Raw genomic sequence first — 21,820 nt, forward strand, 5'->3', positions numbered from 1 at the left:
TTGTATTTGTCATTTACTTAAATATTTGTGAACAACAAGTTTTCCTGAAGTAGAATGTTATTGGTTTAACACATCTTATGCTTAAAGATACAGTAAGAGATGTGTTGGAGGTAAAAGAAGCAATTACCTACCCTCGACTTTCAATAAGTAAAAACAAAACAAGGAGACAAGCAAAAACAAAACCGAAGGAGTAATAAATGAGCATCCATTTACTTAAAACATATCTCCCTATGAGACTGCAGCCATATAAAAGTTAATTTTGTGAAGAATGTGATCAATGCAGCATGTGTTATTAGTGTTTATTGAATATTGTTTGTCATGTATGCATGCTCTCCCTATCAGTCTGAAATCTTAAATGTATAATTTGTATATGATTACTGGTTAGTAATATCACATAGTTTTTACAGAAGCACCTAGTAAGTGACTAAACACAGCAGAAAATATATTAGTCTTTTTTTATTTCTGAAGAAAAGAATTTTATTTATGTGTAATGTACCTACATTTTCCTTTCCAATTCACAAAATGAAGAAACATTCTTCATATTCATTTTTCAGCTGCTGCAACATCATAGGCCTATTGCCAATTTCAAAATATCATGATAACTGACAAAAAAGCTAAGCATAAGTGTAGTAATTAAGTTAGATATGAAGTACAAACACAAGTGTCCCAGTTTTTTCTCTGCGAGAGCCTAAACATATTATAGCAGTGACGTATTGTGACTGTTTGCACTATTTATGAGACAATAAACAAATAAATAAATATTTTCTCAGTAAATGTGTTAACTTATTTATTTTAATGAAATTACACTTAGAAGATTCCAAAAGTTTTACATAATAGGAAAAACTTTTGAAGAAATAAAATAAAAAACTGAAAGATGCACTCTGGAGAAGGGTACTGAGAGTCACATACTTCTCTCAAACATCTTGATTACTTAAGAAACACAGCCTTTTTGTCTGATGACTTAGAACAGCATTCATTCAAACAGATGATCTCTTGCTGGTAGTCTATGATCACAGGTTCTCCAATTCCAAATGCACAAAGAGATACTGGTACTCAAACTGTGCTTTAACATTATGTGAAAGAGAAGCAACATTTACTGCACAAGAGAATGTATAATACCACTGACAGGCTCATTACAGTCATTTTATTTTTGCCCTTATATCTTATGTGAAGCATGTGTGTACTTGACTGTAGCTGAGGGATAGTTATTTGAGCACTACTACCCATTCAGAGTGTGTAATCTGTATTCTTTTGCTTCCTCACTATCTTTATGTGGTGTGCTTATACAGAGTAATGTTCAAGGGATACTTGTTGGATAATGGTCAGTAGAGCATAATTTCTTAGTGCAACAAATGAGAGAGATAGATACCCCGATAAAATTCATTAACTGTGGTTGTTTATAAGGCATTATTAATTGTTAAAATCAACTAAAGAAATGCATAAATTTCCCAGTGATGGGATATATGTATTGCCATATGCTAAAATTTCCCAGTGATGGGATATACGTAATGGCATACAAGTATATGTAAATTCCCAACATCTTACTGTATTCCTCTGCCATTACTAAATAAATGTCTATCAGTTGATAATTCATGAAGCAATAATTTAAACTCATATAACAGAAAAATATAATTTATTAATGAGTTTATAAACTCAGCCTAAGGGGAAGAAAATGATACAATCTCAGTTAAGTTGAGACAATGCTGACAACTGTAATGATAAGTGTGATATGTTCTATTAGTTCATTTTCTGTGCCACAGTTTTTGAATAACATTGACAAGTACCTATATGTAATATACAAATTAAAACATATTTATTTTCATGTATTACATTTCCAGTTTCTGTGACTGCTGTAAGGGATTTTAGGTCACTATCCACACTTTTCTATGAAGAGCACCGAGTAGCTCAGTATCAGTTTCTGGTCTTTAAGATTTTGCACACTGTATCATGAATGTGATTCAGGACAAAACAGTTCCTGAAGATACCTCACAAATTTTTTTAGTATCTGAATGTAACTTAACAACTGTTACACAAAAATCTAATATCTTGCAACCAAAATAATTAACAAATTTTCTCAGGTTTCTAATAATTTATAAAAAAAGAGTCATGTTTCTTATGTTAACAAAAATTATCTATTTTATATTGCTATTTTAACAACAAAATACTTTTGTCTAGGTTACAAAGATGGGTAATATAAAAGGGCAAATATCTTAGCGTTGCTTAGATAAGAAAAGAAAATTTACCACATAATAAACGAAGTACCTGAATAACTTTGAATTTAATATACACAAGTAAAGCAAGCAAACAAAGGTGGCCTATAGAAAATGTTGTACAGGCAACGAAGCAGCAAGCTGGTCTCATTTCAGTGCAGACATGTGCGCACAAGCACACGTGCACACACACACACACACACACACACACACACACACACACACACACACACACACACACACACATGCACACAGTGGTTTCTTTATGGTACCATATTTTGATTCAGCTAAAATTATTTAAGGAAGCAATACAGGATCCAGATGATATGTGTTGTTCCATAGTAGGACACTGGAGCGTGCGCAAGTTAAGACACTGAAATAGCAGATCAACCACCAAATCAGTACAAAGTGGTGAAGTTTTCAGTGGAATTGAATACAAGTCACAGATTTGCACAAAATTTCATGCAAGATAGAGTAAACTATAAGTAAATGAGTAACTGATGGATACCAAGGAAGTTGGCTCTTGAGTATAGGCATTCACAGGATGGAAAGTCTCACTGCTCAGACCACTATGCACAAGATTATTGTGTACGAGGTGAAGGAGATAGCTTTCCCAAACAAACTATAAACAGGAATGTTGCTACTCACCATATAGCAGAGATGCTGAGTTGCAGACAGGCACAACAAAAAGACTGTCACAGATGAAGCTTTTGGCCAGTAAAGCCTTCATCAAAAATTGACAACAGACAGACACACACACTCAGGCCAACACAATTCACACACTGCAGTCATGTGTGTGAGTTGCATTTGCCTGAGTGTGTGTGTCTATTGTCTATTTTTGACGAAGGCTTTACTGGCCTAAAGCTTTATTTGCAACAGTCTTTTTGTTTCACCTATCTGTGACTCAGCAACTTCGCTATATGGTGAAAAGCCACTTTCCTTTTCATGATACTGTTACATGCCATTCTGGATTTTACACTGTTTGATTTCAAACTACAGTAAAAGACTCTTACATAAAGCTTTTGGCCACACCCTTCATCAGTAAAAGGGAGACATACACCATTCATCCACACAAGCAAGCACTTGCATGTGTGTGAATGAAGTGTGTCTGCTTTTTACTGATGGAGGCTGTGGCTGAAAACTTTACATAAGTGTCTTTTAATTGTGTTGGTCTGCAGTGTGACATGTCTTCTTTACAGCAAGTAGCAATCTGTCTTTTCCTACATTATTGATAATCATATCTGGAGTTTCCATTGTTTGAAAGTACAGTAAAAGATGGATCAAGATGCACCATTATGAACTAACGAGTAAGAGGCATTTCATAGAGTGAAAGAATAAATTGTGTATTACTAAGAAAACGTTCCTAACATAAGCATTCATGGGAAAGTCATGCAGATGATCTTTTGGGTAGTTGGGGATCTAATATCCTGGAGCAGTTCTTGGAGAAGGACAAAATTGTGGATAATATTGCTGCAGTAACATATTGTTTAGGCAGTTGAGACCTGGCATCAGATATAAATGCTAGGCACCACTAACAAACAGCACAGTTACTCTTTAACAGTGCACACTTCATGCAGCTGCAAGTAAATAAAGGCACACAATGTGATCTGAAATTGTGAAATTGAAGGTCTGGAACTAATGAACATTTGGGGCTAAGAAGTTTGCAGATGTTGACATCCTGTTATCTACTGGGTCTTGGCTTCCAACAAAAGTAATATTTTTCGCACTTCACATGAAGTGAATGTTGGTTCCAAGCACTAGTGTTTTTAGAGTTCTACAATGGAATTGGTTCACACAGATATCCTTTTACTTTCTGTCCTAGATAGTTCCATTCCCTCTCTTTTCCACTGCTGTTATGATTTGCCATTATCTTTGTGTTTCCTTGTCCCACAATTTTTTTTTTTTTTTTACTTATTTTGCCGAACCCTCAAAATTCATTAGATGAAATGTGCATATGTCACTACTAAAAAGTGGATGATGTAATAGTTGAGATCAAACTCATGTGATAGAGCACATAGAGCACAATCTCTGACTGAACAAAGATATGGGAGGGAGTCAAGTGTGGCCTAAATGAAGAAACTATTCCAGCACCTGACAAAATTTAAAGAAAACAAATAAAACCTACATCTGGATGGCTGGTCAAGAATTTGAAACAAGATTCTCTTGAATATGACACAAATCTTTTAGCCAATGCACCAACTCAGTTTGTTATGTTACTGGTCTTTTTGGTACTTGACCAGTAGTCCTAGGTAATTTGAGTCCTGGTGACAGATAGGAAACTCAGTTGTCTATGAGCAGAATATTCTGAAAATATATCTCATAAATTTTTGGTGCATCTTATAGTATGAGAACATAAAATACTGCCTGTACTGATTCATATTCCAGGACATGAGTGTAACGACTCCCAGACAAAATTAAATTTTCTGAGGAGTGAAGACAAAAAGTTTCCGATTTTAGTTTAGTCATGACTAAACTATTTTGAGCCCTGGAAATGACCTGGGCGATTCTCTGAAAACACCTTGAGACTCTGGCAAGAGAAAATGGGAGTGATATGCGATTAGAAGAAATCAGCAAGAGATTTCTCCTGGTCTCTTTCACCTCATTTCTCCAACTTCCTACCTATACATGATTCCCCTGTTAAGCTGAGCAAGTCAGTGGAATGGATAACCAACCCTGGTGAGAAACTGAGTCAGCAAGCAGACGAGTTTTGGAGGTCAGTGGAAGGCAATGGGAAACCACCACCGAATTTTTCCATGAGAATTCCATGGCTGAGCTCAGTTCTAAATTATCCAGAGCTTCAAGTCTCCACTCGGGTAGGAGGGGGAGGGGTGGGGGGGGGGGGGGGGACAGAACTGAAAGAAATCATTGGACAAACATCACAGTGCAAATTATCACTGTGCATTGTTGGGCTACTTAAGATGGAAAACATGTTATAGTAGAAAGAGAAATGAGTGAGAATGATATTTTAAGGCTTAGTGAGAGTCACTGGAGAGGAAGTGGCCATTTCATGACCCAAGGAAAGGCTACTTTGTACTTTTCAGTGTGTAGTGGTCAAAGCAAGTGTGGTGTTGTAAATAGCTGTTCCTAGAAATCTGAACAGCTGTCTTTTCAGTTATGAACCAGTTATTGACGGGATCATCTCCATCAAATTGAATGCTTCTCCATGTAAACTCAACATCATCCAGACCAATGCCACTATTCTGCAGCACTTGATGAGGAGGTAGAGGATTTCTAAGAACAACTGGAATTAGACCTCAGCACAAACCCTGACAAAGAATATGCAATAACTCAAGGAGACTTCAATGTTGAAATTGGAGATGCTGTCCAAAACACGTACCTACGATCTGTGGTTGGACCTTATGGTCTTGGTGAAAGAAAGGACTGAGGCAGGTACTCACTAGATTCACGTGTGAGTAACGACTTGACTGTCTGTAACACTATGTTCCAACATCACTCAAGATGACTGTACACTTGGATATTGCCTGGTGATAGATTTAGAAACCAAATTAACTTCATCCTGTTGCAAAGATGTTGGTTGACTTTGGTCTTGGACTGTAAGACATTCTCTGGAGCTCACTGAGGAAGTGATCATAATTTGCTGTCCATGAAAATGTGGATTAAGTTTAAATTCACCAAGTACAGTGGAAAAGACAACTAAAACTCACAAACAAGGAAGCTCTTTCAAAATTTGGTGAGCTTGCAAGACCAAAACTCCACAACCTCAGTCCTGACAAAGATGCATCATCATTACAAACATCCAATTAAGTGAAGGAGGTCATTTCCTCATCACTTCAGACATCACAATGACCATTGAGTGCAAAATATCCTTAGACATCACAGTCCACACTACAACTAATTGAGGAGAGAAGAAAACTGGTCTCCACACAACCCTCAATCAAGATAGATATAAGAACTTGTACAGAGAAGTACAATAGAACTGCAGAAAGAACAGATCATACTTCATTAATGGTATCTGTGAGGAGACAGAACAACATCATAATCACAATCAAGCTTGTGATCCCTTCAAGAAATTCACAAGTTTCACCAGTGCATTTAACCCTCACATGCAGTTAGCAGGTGGTGAGAATGACAACCTTATCAGACACAAAAAAGAAGCTGTTGCAAGGTGGAAACAGTGCTGTGAAAAGTTATATTCTGGTATTAACAGAAGTATTGAAAGTCAGGCAGTTGAACGTACACTGGAAACTATGATCTTATGCAGCAAAATAGACAACCAATCAGCATTGGAAGAACTATAAATCTGCTGGTCTTAACGGTATATCTGGTGAGAAGAACAAGGAAAGAGGACAGGATGGTGTTAATATGCTGCAGCCAATATGTACAAGAATATGGGAAACTGGGGAGTGGCCAGAAGACTGGTCAAACTCTCTCTTCATCCCTCTGCACAAGAAAGGGTCAGTCAGGAACTACTGAACCACTGCTCTCATATTCCATGCAAACAAAATTTTGCTCTACATCTTGAACCAGCATTTGAAGCCATACATCCTGTCTCACATATCCTCAGAAAAAGCAGGTTTTGTTGAAGGAAAAGGCTATCATGAAAAGGTTCTCAGTGTATGACAAATAATCGAAAAATCATGAAAGTTATATGCTTCTGTATTCATCTGTTTCCCAGACTACAGGAAAGACTTTGACTTTGTTGTCTGGGAGAAGTCATGGCAGGTGGTTGCAGAGTTTGGTATCCCACCACACTTGACTGTGCTGATCAGAAGTCTACAGAATAATCACCTTGCAGCTGTATGTTCTATCCCTCCCCCAACTGCAGAACATCTATGCAGAATATGTCATTAGGAATGCTCTTGGTGGTTGGATTAAAGGCATCTCAATTAGTGGCAACAACCTCTGATTTGTTGACAACACTGTGCTTTTAGTCAGCAGCAAAGATGAACTTGCTAAGCTATTAGCAAAAGTAAAAGACATTAGTCTGTAACATGGATTGGCATCAATCTCAGGGAGTCCAACCTTTTGATAACTGATTGAGGAGTACAGGTACAAATCATTGGTCAATTAAAGGAACTAGAAGTCATCTATTCTTTCATCTATCTTGGGGCAACCAACTGTAATATGAGAAGCTGTGAAGATTAGATACAAAGATGGATCACACTACGGCATAAAGAACCTCACCTGGATCTGGCTGAGCTTGTTGAAACACTCATGTTTTCTATCTTCTCTTAGGGTTGCAAGACATGGACCCTTAATGCCAGAGACAAACAGCACATTAACACATTTGAGCTTCGGAGCTGGACACTGCACATAAAGTGGACTGAAAGAAGAACAAATGTGTCTATTATTGAGCTTCTCAATATCTCCATGTGCCTTTCTTATCGTCTCAACAAAAAATTCTCCACATCTTTGGACGTACTGTAAGAGGATATAGAGAAAATCTAGAGAACATAATCATGGAAGGTAAGACGGCAGGCAACGAACTTGGGGAAGATTAGCAAACAGGCGGATTGATCAAATCAAGAGGATCTCTGGCCATGGTCTTCAGCAGGCTGTAAGAAACTGGTAACTGTATAGGATGGAGACACTTTGTTCATGGGGTCACAATGCTCAGAAGTGAGCACAATGACCTGTGATGAGACTATTTTCAAAAAATCTGTTTATTTGACCCTTTTCTTAGACTGCAACAGTTATAACATCAGTCTGTTTGCAGATCCTTTTTCTTATTTTCATGTCTCACAGAGTAATTCTCATAATGCAACATTTCATTGCACCCTTTACACCCTCATTTTCTGTGTAGTTTTTGTATTAAATGTCCATGTCTCAGTACCTGGTAATATAAACTGATAGCAAACAGTTACTTTCAGACATATTGGAAGCTTTGATTTGAAAATTCCATCTCATTCACTAGAAGTGCTCCATATTTCCTCTTCTGTTTATTTTTTCTGCTGAAAGTCTAGTTAGAAGCCACTATTTACCAACTTAAATAAACTCATTAAACAACTGTTTGACTGGTTTGAAAAATAAATGAACAAATATGATTTTCACTGAAGGAAATAATATTTTCAAATAGCAAAATTTGAGTCAAATTGCTATTTCTTAGACTACACAATGGCAACAACTGGTTGACAAGATTCTTTTCAGATGGCTGGCCTAGAGTATCATTTATTATCAGCAAAAGCCAAACTTGTAAGTGTGAAAGTAGTTTTTTGTCTTGGTAGCAATGAAAATAAAAGCAAGGAAGGACTGACAATGTGCACTGAGTGACATCACCAAAAATATGTATTTCAAAATTAAATAAATATTCTTTTTCTGTTGTTACTATACAAATAAAGTTTTAATGTCCCTTTCCAGTTAAAGTTTAGATGGATTGCAGACTTGGTTAAGGTACTGTCTGGTACTACATGTCATTCAGAGGTAATAGTCACAGACAGGTTAGGATCCACTGTACCATGTGCATTTCTTCAAATTAAAAGATGTATTTATGCTTTTAAACATTGTTTGAATACATTAGCATTTCACCATCTTTCTTTGTATTTTCTCACCATCCATGAAACTGGAAATGCACTGTTACAGTCAAGATTTGTCTTTCATGCTGTACAATTTCAACATACAAAAACAAGCCAACACACAAACATTTGCATGTGCCCCCCCTCCCCCCCCCAGCCCCTTACACACACACACACACACACACACACACACACACACACACACACACACAGACTTACTGCATCACAAAATATTAAATTTTACTTCCTTTACTGTTACAATTAGATTGCCACACAATTTCCTGTTCAGAGTTTTTTGTGGTCCAAAGAGTTATATTACCACAAGATGAAGTAACTGAGAACTTTTCATGGCTTAATTCAATAAGTAGATATGAATAAGGGAAAACATTGATACTTTAAGCATCTACAGATGCAGGACAGCTATCATTGCTTGGCAACTCTTCATAATAGCCCGATCGAGAGCACTTGCGTTGTAAACATGCCAGTGCCCTGGAAAAAAAAGAAGAAAGAAAATATAAACAGCAGTAGACTCTATCTTGTCTTACATGCATCTATAATAAATAATGAAGACAAATAATAAGCACACTAGACAAAACATTAATCATATACAGGGGACATTATGCTAATATTGTGCAGGCTTGATAATGGCCTCAGTTCAGTGAGAAAGAGTGTCCACAAGTTTCTTCAGATATGTCATTTCCAGCTGAAGCCACTCATTGCTGATTAGATCCCACTGATGTATGAAATTGTGGGGATGTTGACTGCTATGTTTCACCTATGGTTCAAATAAGGCCGTTGTACAGGGTAGCCATGCGGTCTGAGACACCTTGCCACAGTTCGTGTGGGTCCCCCATCGGAGGTTCGAGTCCTCCCTTGGGCATTGGTGTATGTGTGTGCCGTCCTTAGTGTAAGTTAGTTTAAGTTAGATTAAGTAGTGTGTACGCCTAGGGACTGATGACATCAGCAGTTTGGTCCCATAGGAACTTACCACAAATTTCAAAATAAAATTAAATTAAATTTAAAAAATTTTAAAAAATCAAATAAGGCTACTCATTTTTCATGAGATTAATAACAGGTGATTTAGTAGATCAACTGTGGCATGTCAGGTACCTTAGTCTTTATCAGGAACATGTACTTGCAGGTGACTCTTATCTTCTTGGAATTCAGGAGTGTCCAGAGCACATTCATCATAAAGACGTTGAAGAAAGGGAAACACTTGGCCACCAAAAATGATTATATAAACATCCTGGTTTATGTTCACAATAATGTGAATCAGTAGGTCCAAGTTAAAGAACAAAAAACACCCCCCATAAACATCTGAGAGCCGCCTCCACCAGAAATACACCCTTGACACACTATGATTAAACATCTCACTGCATTGCCTTTAGCCGGCCGTGGTGGTCTCGCGGTTCTAGGCGCACAGTCCGGTACCGTGCGACTGCTACGGTCGCAGGTTCGAATCCTGCCTCGGACATGGATCTGTGTGATGTCCTTAGGTTAGTTAAGTTTAAGTAGTTCTAAGTTCTAGGGGACTGATGACCACAGCAGTTGAGTCCCATAGTGCTCAGAGCCATTTTTTGCATTGCCTTTGAACTCAAGCTTTTGAAAAGAGGCGTTATTATGTCTCATTGGACCACACTACACACCTCCTGTCAGCTGGTGTCTAGTTTCTACATTACTTTGTCCAATGAAGAGGTGCAGCTATGTTGTGGCTACAAGCAATGACCACCTTTTGTTCACAGCATGTAGTTCTCTTCACAATGTTTGCTTGGAAACTGGCTGAGATTTATGTGATTCGCTGAAAGTAGTAATCCCTGTTGGATTTGAAATCAATTGTCATTGACAAACCATGACATGAATCTCAGGTCCCTAGCAATTATGATCTTTCACAACCACTGTTCTTATACTATGTTACATATCTGTTAGTGGCTCTTTTTCTTGCGTATATCAATGACCTTTCATCAGTAACATTACCAGATGCCAAGTTTGTATTGTTTTCCAATGATATAAACATTGCAATAAATAACAAATCAAGTGTAGTCTTAGAGAGATCAGTTAATAAAATATTTGTGGACATTACTCACTGGTTCCCAGCCAATTCTTTGCCACTAAACTTTGAAAAAACATACTATATGCAGTTCAGGACTTGTAAGGGATGTCACACGAGTATATACCTATCATATGATGAGAAGCAGATGGAGGAAGTGGACAGTGTTAAATTCTTGGGATTACAGTTTGATAATAAATTCAACTGGGAGGAGCACACCACAGAACTGCTGAAGCATCTAAACAAATCTCTGTTTGCAACGTGAATTCTGTCAGGCATATGGGATACAAAAATTAAAAAGCTGGCAAACTGTGCTTACTTTCACTCCATACTGTCATATGAGATTATCTTTTGGGGTAATTCATCAAGCCAAGCTAAAGTTTTCTGGGCACAAAAATGTACAATAATAGTTATATGTGGTGTGAACTCAAGAACATCCTGCAGAGGCCTGTTAACAGAACTAGAGATAATAACTACTGCTTCCCAATACATTTATTCCTTAACAAAATTTGTCATTAAAAATTTATCACTTTTTCAAACCAAAAGCTCAGTTCATGGATCAATACTAGAAATAAGAATAATCTTACTTACTTTTGTACAAAAAGATGTACGTTATTCAGAAACACACATTTTCAATAGCTTTCCAGCAACCCTAAAAAGCTTAACAACCAATAAAATTCAGTTTAAGAGAAGCCTAAAGGATTTATTGATGGCCAACTACTTCTACTCCATTGATGAATCTCAATAGAACCAACTGATTGTGCGTGTGTGTGTGTGTGTGTGTGTGTGTGTGTGTGTGTGTGTGTATGTGTGTGTGTGTGTGTGTAAAGTACAATCTAACTTCTGCACCATTTCAGTGCAGTAATGCATTCATTGTAAATAAGAACTGTAGTAGTTCTATTATATGTTTATTACCTTATAAATAAAAAACTTTTTATTTTAAATTCAGTGCATTAATGCGATCTTAGTAAATGAGTGTTGTAAAATGATCCTTTCATATAGTTTTCATTATAAAATAAAAGTAAAAAAATAAAAATAAAAATTACGATGACGATGATCATTCCCCTTGGGACCTATGGAATATACATTAGCTTATTTGCTTTAGTTGTAAATATTTGTCATGTATTATTGTTTTTCTGACATGTTCTACATCCTGGAGGACCCTCTCACTATGGACCGATTGGAATGAAAGTAAATCTAATCTAATGCCATTTTTGTACACACACCAGGCAGTCTGCATTGATACATCAACAAATCAGCAGCTTCAGTCATGGTGTAATCATTGGCACATACAACATGATGGCTCTTTTTTTATCATTTTGTCACACTGCTATGTCAACCCACCTTATCATGATTCCATACAACTGACTGACACGTGTACACTACTTCACTGCCATGACTTGCATCAGCAATGGAGTGTCACATGATCACCTGGTACCAGTTACACACCATCTAAGGTGACAGATAGTGACCAGCTTAATAATTATCCAACAGTGTCATCCCTACTGGCTGGCTCTGATGTTATGAGTATGTGCACATCAATAGTTGAGCAGCTCTGATAAATATAGTAGTGCCAATAACAAATAGTCATGGAAGCCTACACTCACTCTAACTCTTTTGGCAATGATGAGTTAGTAGTAGTGTTACAATATGCATTGATGAATTCATTCCTCTTGACATTTTCACGTGATATCCAATGTTATATCTATAAAGCAGAAATATTTATTCCTGTTTGTGGAGAAAGCTAATTCTTGAATGTCTATGAACCAACACACACATTCATGGCAAATGAAGGAAATTTATAAAATATTCAAGGAAGTTCAAAATTCGTGTTAATATTCATAAAAAAATCTTAAAAAACTATTTACTACCGGGCTACTCATCTATCTAACCACTCAAAAAGTTAGCACATCTTGCATATATCTACTCATTAAAGCTGCTGCAATTCTGTTTTACATATCGAGCAGTCATTGTAGGAAAACATTATACTTTTATGGAGAGTATTCATAAGAAAATATGTATTTAATCAACAGTTCCACAGCCCAGAGTTATTTCCCTTCCATGTCAAAGCTTTGATTAGTGACCATATACAGCGTAATGTAACAGGCTAAGATTCACCTATTGAATAATACAATAAATACGACTAATTTACATCATAAAACTCAATAATTCTTGTATGAAAACATGTATGTATGATCATGTTCTAATTTCCATTTATAATTATAACTGTACAATGTCACAAGAAGTAAATATCAGACTTTAAATGAAGTGTTAAACAATAAAAACACTGATAATTGAATGAAATGTTTTGTTAAAATTTCTCTTTTATGTTTGTTAAAAGCCACTGCAAAATTTTCTCAGGGTGCTATCACCAGAAATATCATATGTATTCCAACGTCAAGACATCAATCTTATGGTGGATTAAAAAAATCTTTCTTTAATATTACCTGATAAGCCAATTAAACACAATTTTCTGTGAGGCTTGATGCTTCAGGATAGCTGCCTATGCACAATGGCAGTGTACACATTCACAAAAATTACTCTTAATAAAACTGTACCTCTGGTCAAAAATTAATTGGAAAATATTACAAGACACCATTTTGTGTTTATTGAGATTATTTTTTTTAATGCACTACTGGCCATTAAATTTGCTACACTATGAAGATGATGTGCTAAAGACGCAAAATTTAACTGACAGGAAGAAGATGCTGTGATATGCAAATGGTTAGCTTTTCAGAGCATTCACACAAGGCTGGCACCAGTGGCAACACCTAAAATGTGCTCACATGAGAAAAGTTTCCAACCGATTTCTCATACACAAACAGCAGTTGACTGGCATTGCCTGGTGAAACGTTGTTGTGATGCATCGTGTTAGCAGGAGAAATGTGTACCATCATGTTTCCAACTTTGATAAAGGTCAGATTGTAGCCTATCGCGATTGTGGTTTATTGTATCGCGACACTGCTGCTCATGTTGGTCGAGATCCAATGACTTTTAGCGGAATATGGAATCGGTCAGTTCAGGAGGGCAATACAGAATGCCGTGCTGGTTCCCAACAGCCTCGTATCACTAGCAGTAGAGATGACAGGCATCTTATCTGCATGGTTGTAATGGATCGTGCAGCTACGTCTCGATCTGAGTCAACAGATGGCGATGTTTGCAAGACAACAACCATCTGCACGAACAGTTCGATGACGTTTGCAGCAGCATGGGCTATTAGCTCAGAGACCATGGCTGCGGTTACCCTTGACGCTGCATCACAGACAGGAGCACCTGCGATGGTGTATTCAATGACGACCCTGGGTGCACGAATGGCAAAACGTTATTTTTTTGTATGAATCCAGGTTCTGTTTACAGCATCATGATGATCGCATCCATGTTTGGCGACATCGCGGTGAACGCACATTGGAAGCGTGTATTTGTCATCACCATACTGGCATATTACCCGGCGTGATGGTATGGGGTGCCATTGATTACACGTCTCGGTCACCTCTTGTTCACATTGACATCTCTCAGCACAGGTAGCAGTATTGGGTGAGCAGTAACAGTGACAAATGGTTAAAATATCAAGACATGTATTGAAACAACAGAATATCATTTCTTGTGTAAAAGAAGAAGAAAAAAAGAAAGCTATTTTGTTCTCACTCTTTAATATTTGGAGTAGATTAGATTAGATTAGATTAATACTTGTTCCATAGATCATGAATACGACACTTCGTAATGATGTGGAACGTGTCACACTAATGATTAAGTTATTTTTTTTTTTTTTTTTTTTTTTACTTACTTTATATCTAAAAATTCAGCCAATGAGTAGAAGGAGTTGTCATCTAGAAATTCTTTTAATTTATTTTTAAATGTTAGTTGGCTATCTGTCAGGCTTTTGATGCTGTTTGGTAGGTGCCCAAAGACTTTTGTGGCAGCATAATTTACCCCTTTCTGTGCCAAAGTCAGATTTAACCCTGCATAGTGAAGATCATCCTTTCTCCTGGTGTTATAGGTATGCACACTGCTATTACTTTTGAATTGGGTTGGATTATTATCAACAAATTTCATAAGGGAATATATATACTGTGAGGTTACTGTGAGGATCCCTAGATCCTTAAATAGATGTCTGCAGGATGACCGTGGGTGGGCTCCAGCAATTATTCTGATTACACGTTTTTGTGCAATGAATACTTTTCTACTCAACGATGAATTACCCCAGAATATGATGCCATACGAAAGCAGTGAATGAAAGTAGGCATAGTAAGCTAATTTACTGAGATTCTTATCACCAAAATTTGCAATAACCCTAATAGCATACGTAGCTGAACTCAGACGTTTCAGCAGACCATCAATGTGTTGCTTCCAGTTTAACCTCTCATCAATGGACACACCTAAAAATTTTGAAAATTCTACCTTAGCTACAGACTTCTGTTCAAATTCTATATTTATTACTGGAGTTTTGCCATTTACTGTACGAAACTGTATATACTGTGTTTTATCAAAATTTAAAGAGAGTCCGTTTGCTGAGAACCACTTAATAATTTTGTGAAAAACATCATTTACAATTACATCACTTAGTTCTTGGTTTTTGGATGTTATTACTATACTTGTATCATCAGCAAAAAGAACTAACTTTGCATCTTCATCAATGTGGAATGGTAAGTCATTAATGTATATCAAGAACAGTAAAGGACCTAAGACCGAACCCTGTGGGACCCCGTGCTTGATAGCACCCCAGTTTGAGGAATCAGCTGTTTTAACATTACACGAACCACTTATTTCAACTTTCTGCATTCTTCCAGTTAAGTATGAATTAAACCATTTGTGCACTGCCCCACTCAAACCATAATGATTTAGCTTATCTAAAAGAATTCCATGATTTACACAATCAAAGGCCTTTGAGAGATCACAAAAAATACCAATGGGTGATGTCCGGTTATTCAGAGCATTTAATATTTGATCAGTGAAAGCATATATAGCATTTTCTGTTGAAAAGCCTTTCTGAAAACCAAACTGACATTTTGTTAGTACTTTATTTTTACAAATATGGGAGGCTACTCTTGAATACATTACTTTCTCAAAAATTTTTGATAGAGCTGTCAGAAGAGAGATTGGGCGGTAGTTGTTGACATCCGACATATCCCCCTTTTTATGCAATGGTTTTACAATGGCATATTTCAGTCTATCAGGGAAAACACCCTGCTCCAAAGAGCTATTACATACGTGGCTGAGAATTCTACTTATCTGTGGGGAACAAGCTTTAAGTACTTTGCTGGAAATGCCATCAATTCCGTAAGAGCTTTTACTTTTCAGTGAGTTTATTATTTTACTGATTTCAGAGGGAGAGGTTGGTGGAATTACAGCTGTTTCAAACTGTGCAGGTATGGCCTCTTCTATTAATAGCCTTGCCTCTTCTAGTGAAGATCTAGATCCTATTTTCTCCACAACATTTAAAAAATGATTATTCAAAATATTTTCAATTTCTGATTGTTTGTTAGTGCACTTGTCATTCAATTTTATTGCACTAAAGTCTTCCTGTGCTCTTGGTTGCCCTGTTTCCCTTTCAATAATATTCCAAATTGCTTTAATTTTATTATCAGAGTTACTGATCTCAGACATGATACACATGCTTCTGGACTTTTTAATAACTTTTCTTAGTACCGCACAATAGTTTTTATAATATTGAACAATTTCGGGGTCAGTACTCCATCTTGCTGTTAGATACAGTTCTCTTTTGCGGTTGCAAGATATTCTTATTCCTTTAGTTAGCCAAGGTTTTTTATATGTTTTCTTGGAATTATGTTTAACTATTTTCTTGGGAAAACAATTTTCAAATACCCTTAAAAATGTATTGTGAAATAAGTTATATTTCAAGTTTGCATCGGGTTCCTTATACACTTCATCCCAGTCTAGCTGCTGTAGGCTTTCCCTAAAGTTTGCAATATTTATATTGTTAATTGAACGCACTGCTTTGAAAGTCTGATTTATTATACTGCATGGAGCTATGTCATGTACTGTAACAAGCTGTGCACTATGATCTGAAAGACCATTCTCAACAGGATAAGCATTTATGTCCTTAAACTTATCTTGGTCTATAAAAAAGTTATCTATCAATGTACTGCTGTTCTTTGTTATCCGAGTAGGAAAATCAATGACGGAGCTCAAATTGAAAGAACTGAGTAATACTAAAAGGTCATTCTTCCTATTACACTCTTTCAGGGAATCAACATTGAAATCCCCACAAATGATAATTTGCTTCCCCCTGTCTGACAGATAGCACAACAAAGCATCCAAGTTTTCCAGAAATAGCTGGAAATTCCCTGAGGGGGACCTATACACTGTTACAATTATGAAAGTGCCATCCTTTAGTTTAAGTTCAGTGGCACATGCTTCCATATGTTGCTCTACACAAAATTTTTTAGTTTCTAAATTTTTTGCACTGTGGAAGCTTTTGACATATATGGCAACTCCTCCTCTCATCATATTATCTCTACTTACATGTGCAGCTAATTTGTACCCATTGATGCTAACCTTTTGCATATCAGTGACAATGTGATGCTCAGACAGGCATAGTACATCTATTACATTCTCAGTTTCTATATCTTCTAAACAAAGCAGAAGCTCATCAATTTTATTGTTCAATCCCCCAATATTTTGATGAAATATACTAACATTTTTCATTTTACTTTTGCAACTATCTTGAACTTTTTTGACATCTTTAGTACTTGCATGGCTGAGTTTCCCACAGGACACTGATCTTACACTAAAAAAGAGTTTCCACCATGAGATGTAGTTCCTCCCCCCTTTAAATTTCCTGCTATCAGCCCAGCCAGTTTACCCTTCCCTTTCCTGTTGAGGTGTAGGCCATGTCTAGTATAGTCCCACCTACAGAGTGAATCAACACGAACCACACCAATGTGTGACCCCGCATCAGATCCAAGTAGCCGTTCCAACTCCAAATTAACTCTCCTGACAGAAGAGGTCAAATGAGGTCGGTCGTGGCGCTCCAGAACCGGCACAAACCCAACACTGGTATGATTCGATGCCGATGCAATATTTGCCAGGTCACACTCTATGCTGTACCCCGGATCTCTGTCAATACTGTTGCCCGGCCCACCCACAATAACCACGGTGTCTTCCTTAGTAAAACCTTTACATAGTGAACCTAAATCCTCTGTAACCTGCCCAAGTTCAGCACTAGGTTTGAAAAAACTTGTGACCTGGTAATCCAACCCTAATTCATCCTGCAGAAGTTGGCCCACACCCCTAGCATGCGAACTACCTAGCAACAAGACTTTCTTTCTCTTTGCAGACTTCCCTACATTCTTAATCAATTTGCTGCTGAAAGCTTGTTGAGCCCTGTGTACATCTACTTCTGTGAGAGGCTCATCAGTTTCTGACTGAGGCAACAGGTCAAACCTATTTTGTACATTAATAACAAAGCGGTCAGAAGAATTTCTTGGCCTGTTCCTCATGTCTGTTGCCACTTCCCACCCCAATTTCAATTTATGAAATAATATTTTAATTTACAAAATAAATGTGTGCATAGATGCTATAAGTGGTGGTGCTGAGATGTGTAAGAACACTGTAATCAATATCCTTGCCAGGAAGCTACCTATAAGCAGACAATAGTTGGAGAGCCTTAGCTTCTAAAACTTTCTGTAGTCTACTATCTTTTCTGGTGAATACGTCACTGTCGTGTCCCACCAACAATGCAAGTTAGCAGTGAGGGTGTGCAGGCAGTAGTATGTTAATGAGATCAGTAATGAACAAAGTATTGGTGCAATATGGAGATATGACATGCAGTGTGATGGTAAAAAAGGAGGAGCAAGCAAAAATTATTTTAAAATGCATAGGAAGGGGGTACAAACTACTCAAATCATGAATTCAGAGCTGAACAGCCAGCAGACCAGCAGCACAACAACAATTGGCAATGCAAAGTGTAGAATGACAGATGGCGAGAAGGCTGGTTTGGCTACACAAGGGAAAGTTTCCAAGGTCATGGCAACAACCACAGCAGATGCATCGACTCTAGAGCAGGCTCGTACCCACACAAACATGAGATGAGACAACAAACAGATGAAATAAGATATGAAGAGAGCCACGATAACTGTTGACAGCAATGAGGAAACTGTAAATGTGATGAGATACAGTACTTCAGGAACAGAGGAGAGAAGGAAATGCATAGACCCTGTTGCACCAATTGCAAATGGCACCTTTACAAACTGTAACACAGAAATGGGATATGATTAGAGGAATAAAGTTCAATAAGTAGTCAATAAAAAGCTTAATGATGCAAAGCAGTTAGTGAATAGTAACAAAATAAATTGCAATAAAGTGGTTAAGATAAATGATAAAGCATTGGGTAATAATAAAGTCAAGTCAGTTAAAGCTGATGTTATAGGTAAGAAAGAAATTATAACTGATTCAGAAGAATAACATGGTAATGCCTAAGAAGATGATCCAAAAGAACCAAACACATCTAATGCTGAGCCATTGAATGACCTTGCAACATTATCCAAAGTAGTGGAGGATGTGTATATGGAAGACAGGTGGATGTCATGACATGAAAACAGGTCAATGCATGTGCTCTCAACAACAGCATTTCCTGAACCAGAAACTGAATTAAAGGAGATAAGATAAGCACAAGAACAAGGCTAAAATTGTAACATTATTTGAGGTGTTAGACTGGAACATAAGCAAACTAAACTTACAGAAGCTGAATGGCACCAGAACAAGAACAAGAACAAGGCTAGAATTGCAACACTATTTCAGATGTTACACAAGCACACTAAAATTATGAAAGCTGCATGTTGCACCTCCAGAACCAGACCTAGAAAATGTTTCTAAATTAAAGAAATGATGTAACAGTTTGAAAGTGAATTTCCATGCTAAGACAAAGATGTATGAAATGGAAAACAATTTATACAAGGCAAATAATTGTTTAAAATATGTGTATTCTGTCAAAAAGAAAGAATTGTAAACTGTAAAAATGAGAATAAAAGTATTTAAAGAAGGTAAGGACTCAACTACAAAAAATCAATTAAAGAGAGCAGGGTAAAGGAAGATAGACTGATTCTGCAAAATACACTAGTTTCAAGTGTACTCACAAAGAGATAGCATATACTCATCATTACCGATTTCATCCAAATTTATGGCTTATGTAATGCTTGTTCAGAAATGAGTCATGTGCCTAGTAAGGCTTGAGCCATTCATGTTAGCACTGTTTCCAGGAAGAGGTTGACGCAGCAAAAAGAGTACATAAAGTTAAACTGGGGTTAATGAGATTGAGTCATTATGGTTTCTTTTCTTTTCCCCCCTCATTAATTACACTGAAAATAAACTGAAATAATGTCCAATGTATCGTATTTATTAGTGTTTTTATAAAAGGTATGAAAAGAAATGAAATTTTTCAGGAATGATTTGTAAGGTATACAGAAGAACTTCATACCTAAAATTAAACACTTTTATTATTATCTCACATTTACATATGCTGGGGTCATATTCATCTTAAAAACAGGGGGATCTTGAACATGCTATAAACACCATATTTATTGTGATTTCATTATGGTTTCAAAGAATCTAAAGAAAACTTAACTGGATTGCTTTCATAAATGGCTCGCCCTCATCGGAAAGTGTAGCAACAAACCATGTATAATGCACAATTTCACTTACTAACCTGTCAATCAATCAGTAAAATCAAGGGTGGGAGATTTACTTATGCCACCCTGGCAAACCAAAGCGATGCTTCTCCCACCGCTCAATGGTGGACCATGGAAGTGGTCCCTTACGCCTACTACTTTCTCAAAGACACTTGTGAAAGATAGCTATGAGGCTTCTCTTAATACGGAGTCCTACAAATATTCTTTCCTCTCTTCTTACTTGAATTATTAATGATAAGTTCTCTCAGCTGCATATGTACATGAATTCATGTGCTCTTTGTCCATGGTTATCACATCTAATACAGCAGTTTCACAACATGGAGATCAAAAATGTAGTAAGTGATAAATTTTTTCCTTTCATCTTTTTGTGGCACTTCTCACAGAGAAAAAATTTCATAAATGTTTCAAATTATGTGTAAAGTTTGTTGCAAGTCACTAAGTGCTCTCATTCTCAAACACTGGGTGAATAAAGTCTGGGTATTTGCACGTCATGGGCTACACTGCTTCTATACTCAGTACCTCTAACTAAAAAAACGATCAGAACTGCAGATTTTGAGATGTGATACAATAGAAATTTTGTTGATGTTGGAGTGATGTAAAACAAATTTGTATTCACACTTCTAAACTCCTCAGAAAAGCAATAAAATAACATTTTAAGAGTCCAAATTTCAAAAACTCACACAGAATATCACTGTACCAGAGCCTCTTTTTTTTTACGATCAAGCATTACACACACACACACACACACACACACACACACACACACACACACACAAATGTGTATGGATTCTTTTTTATGCTATCCCTGCCCTTTCTAGATTAATAGCTATTACTGACATTAAGAGTCACCTGTGACTCCCTCCACAGTGTGTGGGTAAATATTTATATCAAATTCAGTTGTACCAAATTTGAGTACTTACAATGAGAGTCCAACATTAACAGTGTAGAAAACTGCAGACATCAGGTAGAATGCCCCAGCAAAACTTGCAATGGTGGCATTGTACACAGCTGTGTAAAGAGGCGATGCTACCAATGGCATAACAGACTCCAGTGCTGCAGTCAGGGAGAATACACTACCTGCAACAAAAGGAATTGGTCTTTTTAACCAATGAATATTTATTACTATCAGACAAAAGAAAATAAACATCAAATTTATCCCATTTATCAAAGATACATTGTCATATACCATGAAAAGATGAAACCAAGGCTAAAAATTTATATGCTTTTTGAAATCAGAAAACATACAGATTACATAAGCCAGGCAGCCAACAACAGATTATGTAAGATTGTAGTTATGATGTTACTTCCTCAAGTGACATTGGAAAGTCCACATGCAATGTGCAAAATGTGAACATCAAGATAGACAATAATATGAGGTTGGTACATAAGGTCATAAAGTTTTTGTTTTTTATGCTGGTATTCTAGTTGCTATGAGTTTATTTA

At 36.8% G+C, this 21,820-nt stretch overlaps 1 protein-coding gene across 1 annotated transcript in view; it reads right to left on the reverse strand.

Moving 5' to 3' along the window:
* Positions 1–770: 770 nt before the first annotated feature.
* The window catches only part of LOC126354333 (proton-coupled folate transporter-like), a 231,414-nt gene continuing 210,364 nt past the window's right edge, over positions 771–21,820 (reverse strand). Inside the window, exons 10-11 of the mRNA XM_050003899.1 lie at positions 21,298–21,454; positions 771–9,172 (exon numbers count right to left, since the gene is read on the reverse strand). Of these exons, the coding sequence (XP_049859856.1) occupies positions 9,079–9,172; positions 21,298–21,454 (251 nt within the window). The 3' untranslated portion in view covers positions 771–9,078. The remainder of the gene's footprint in view (positions 9,173–21,297; positions 21,455–21,820) is intronic.

The sequence above is a fragment of the Schistocerca gregaria genome, chromosome 3, assembly GCF_023897955.1.
Source record: "Schistocerca gregaria isolate iqSchGreg1 chromosome 3, iqSchGreg1.2, whole genome shotgun sequence".
Taxonomy (NCBI): Eukaryota; Metazoa; Arthropoda; class Insecta; order Orthoptera; family Acrididae; genus Schistocerca; species Schistocerca gregaria.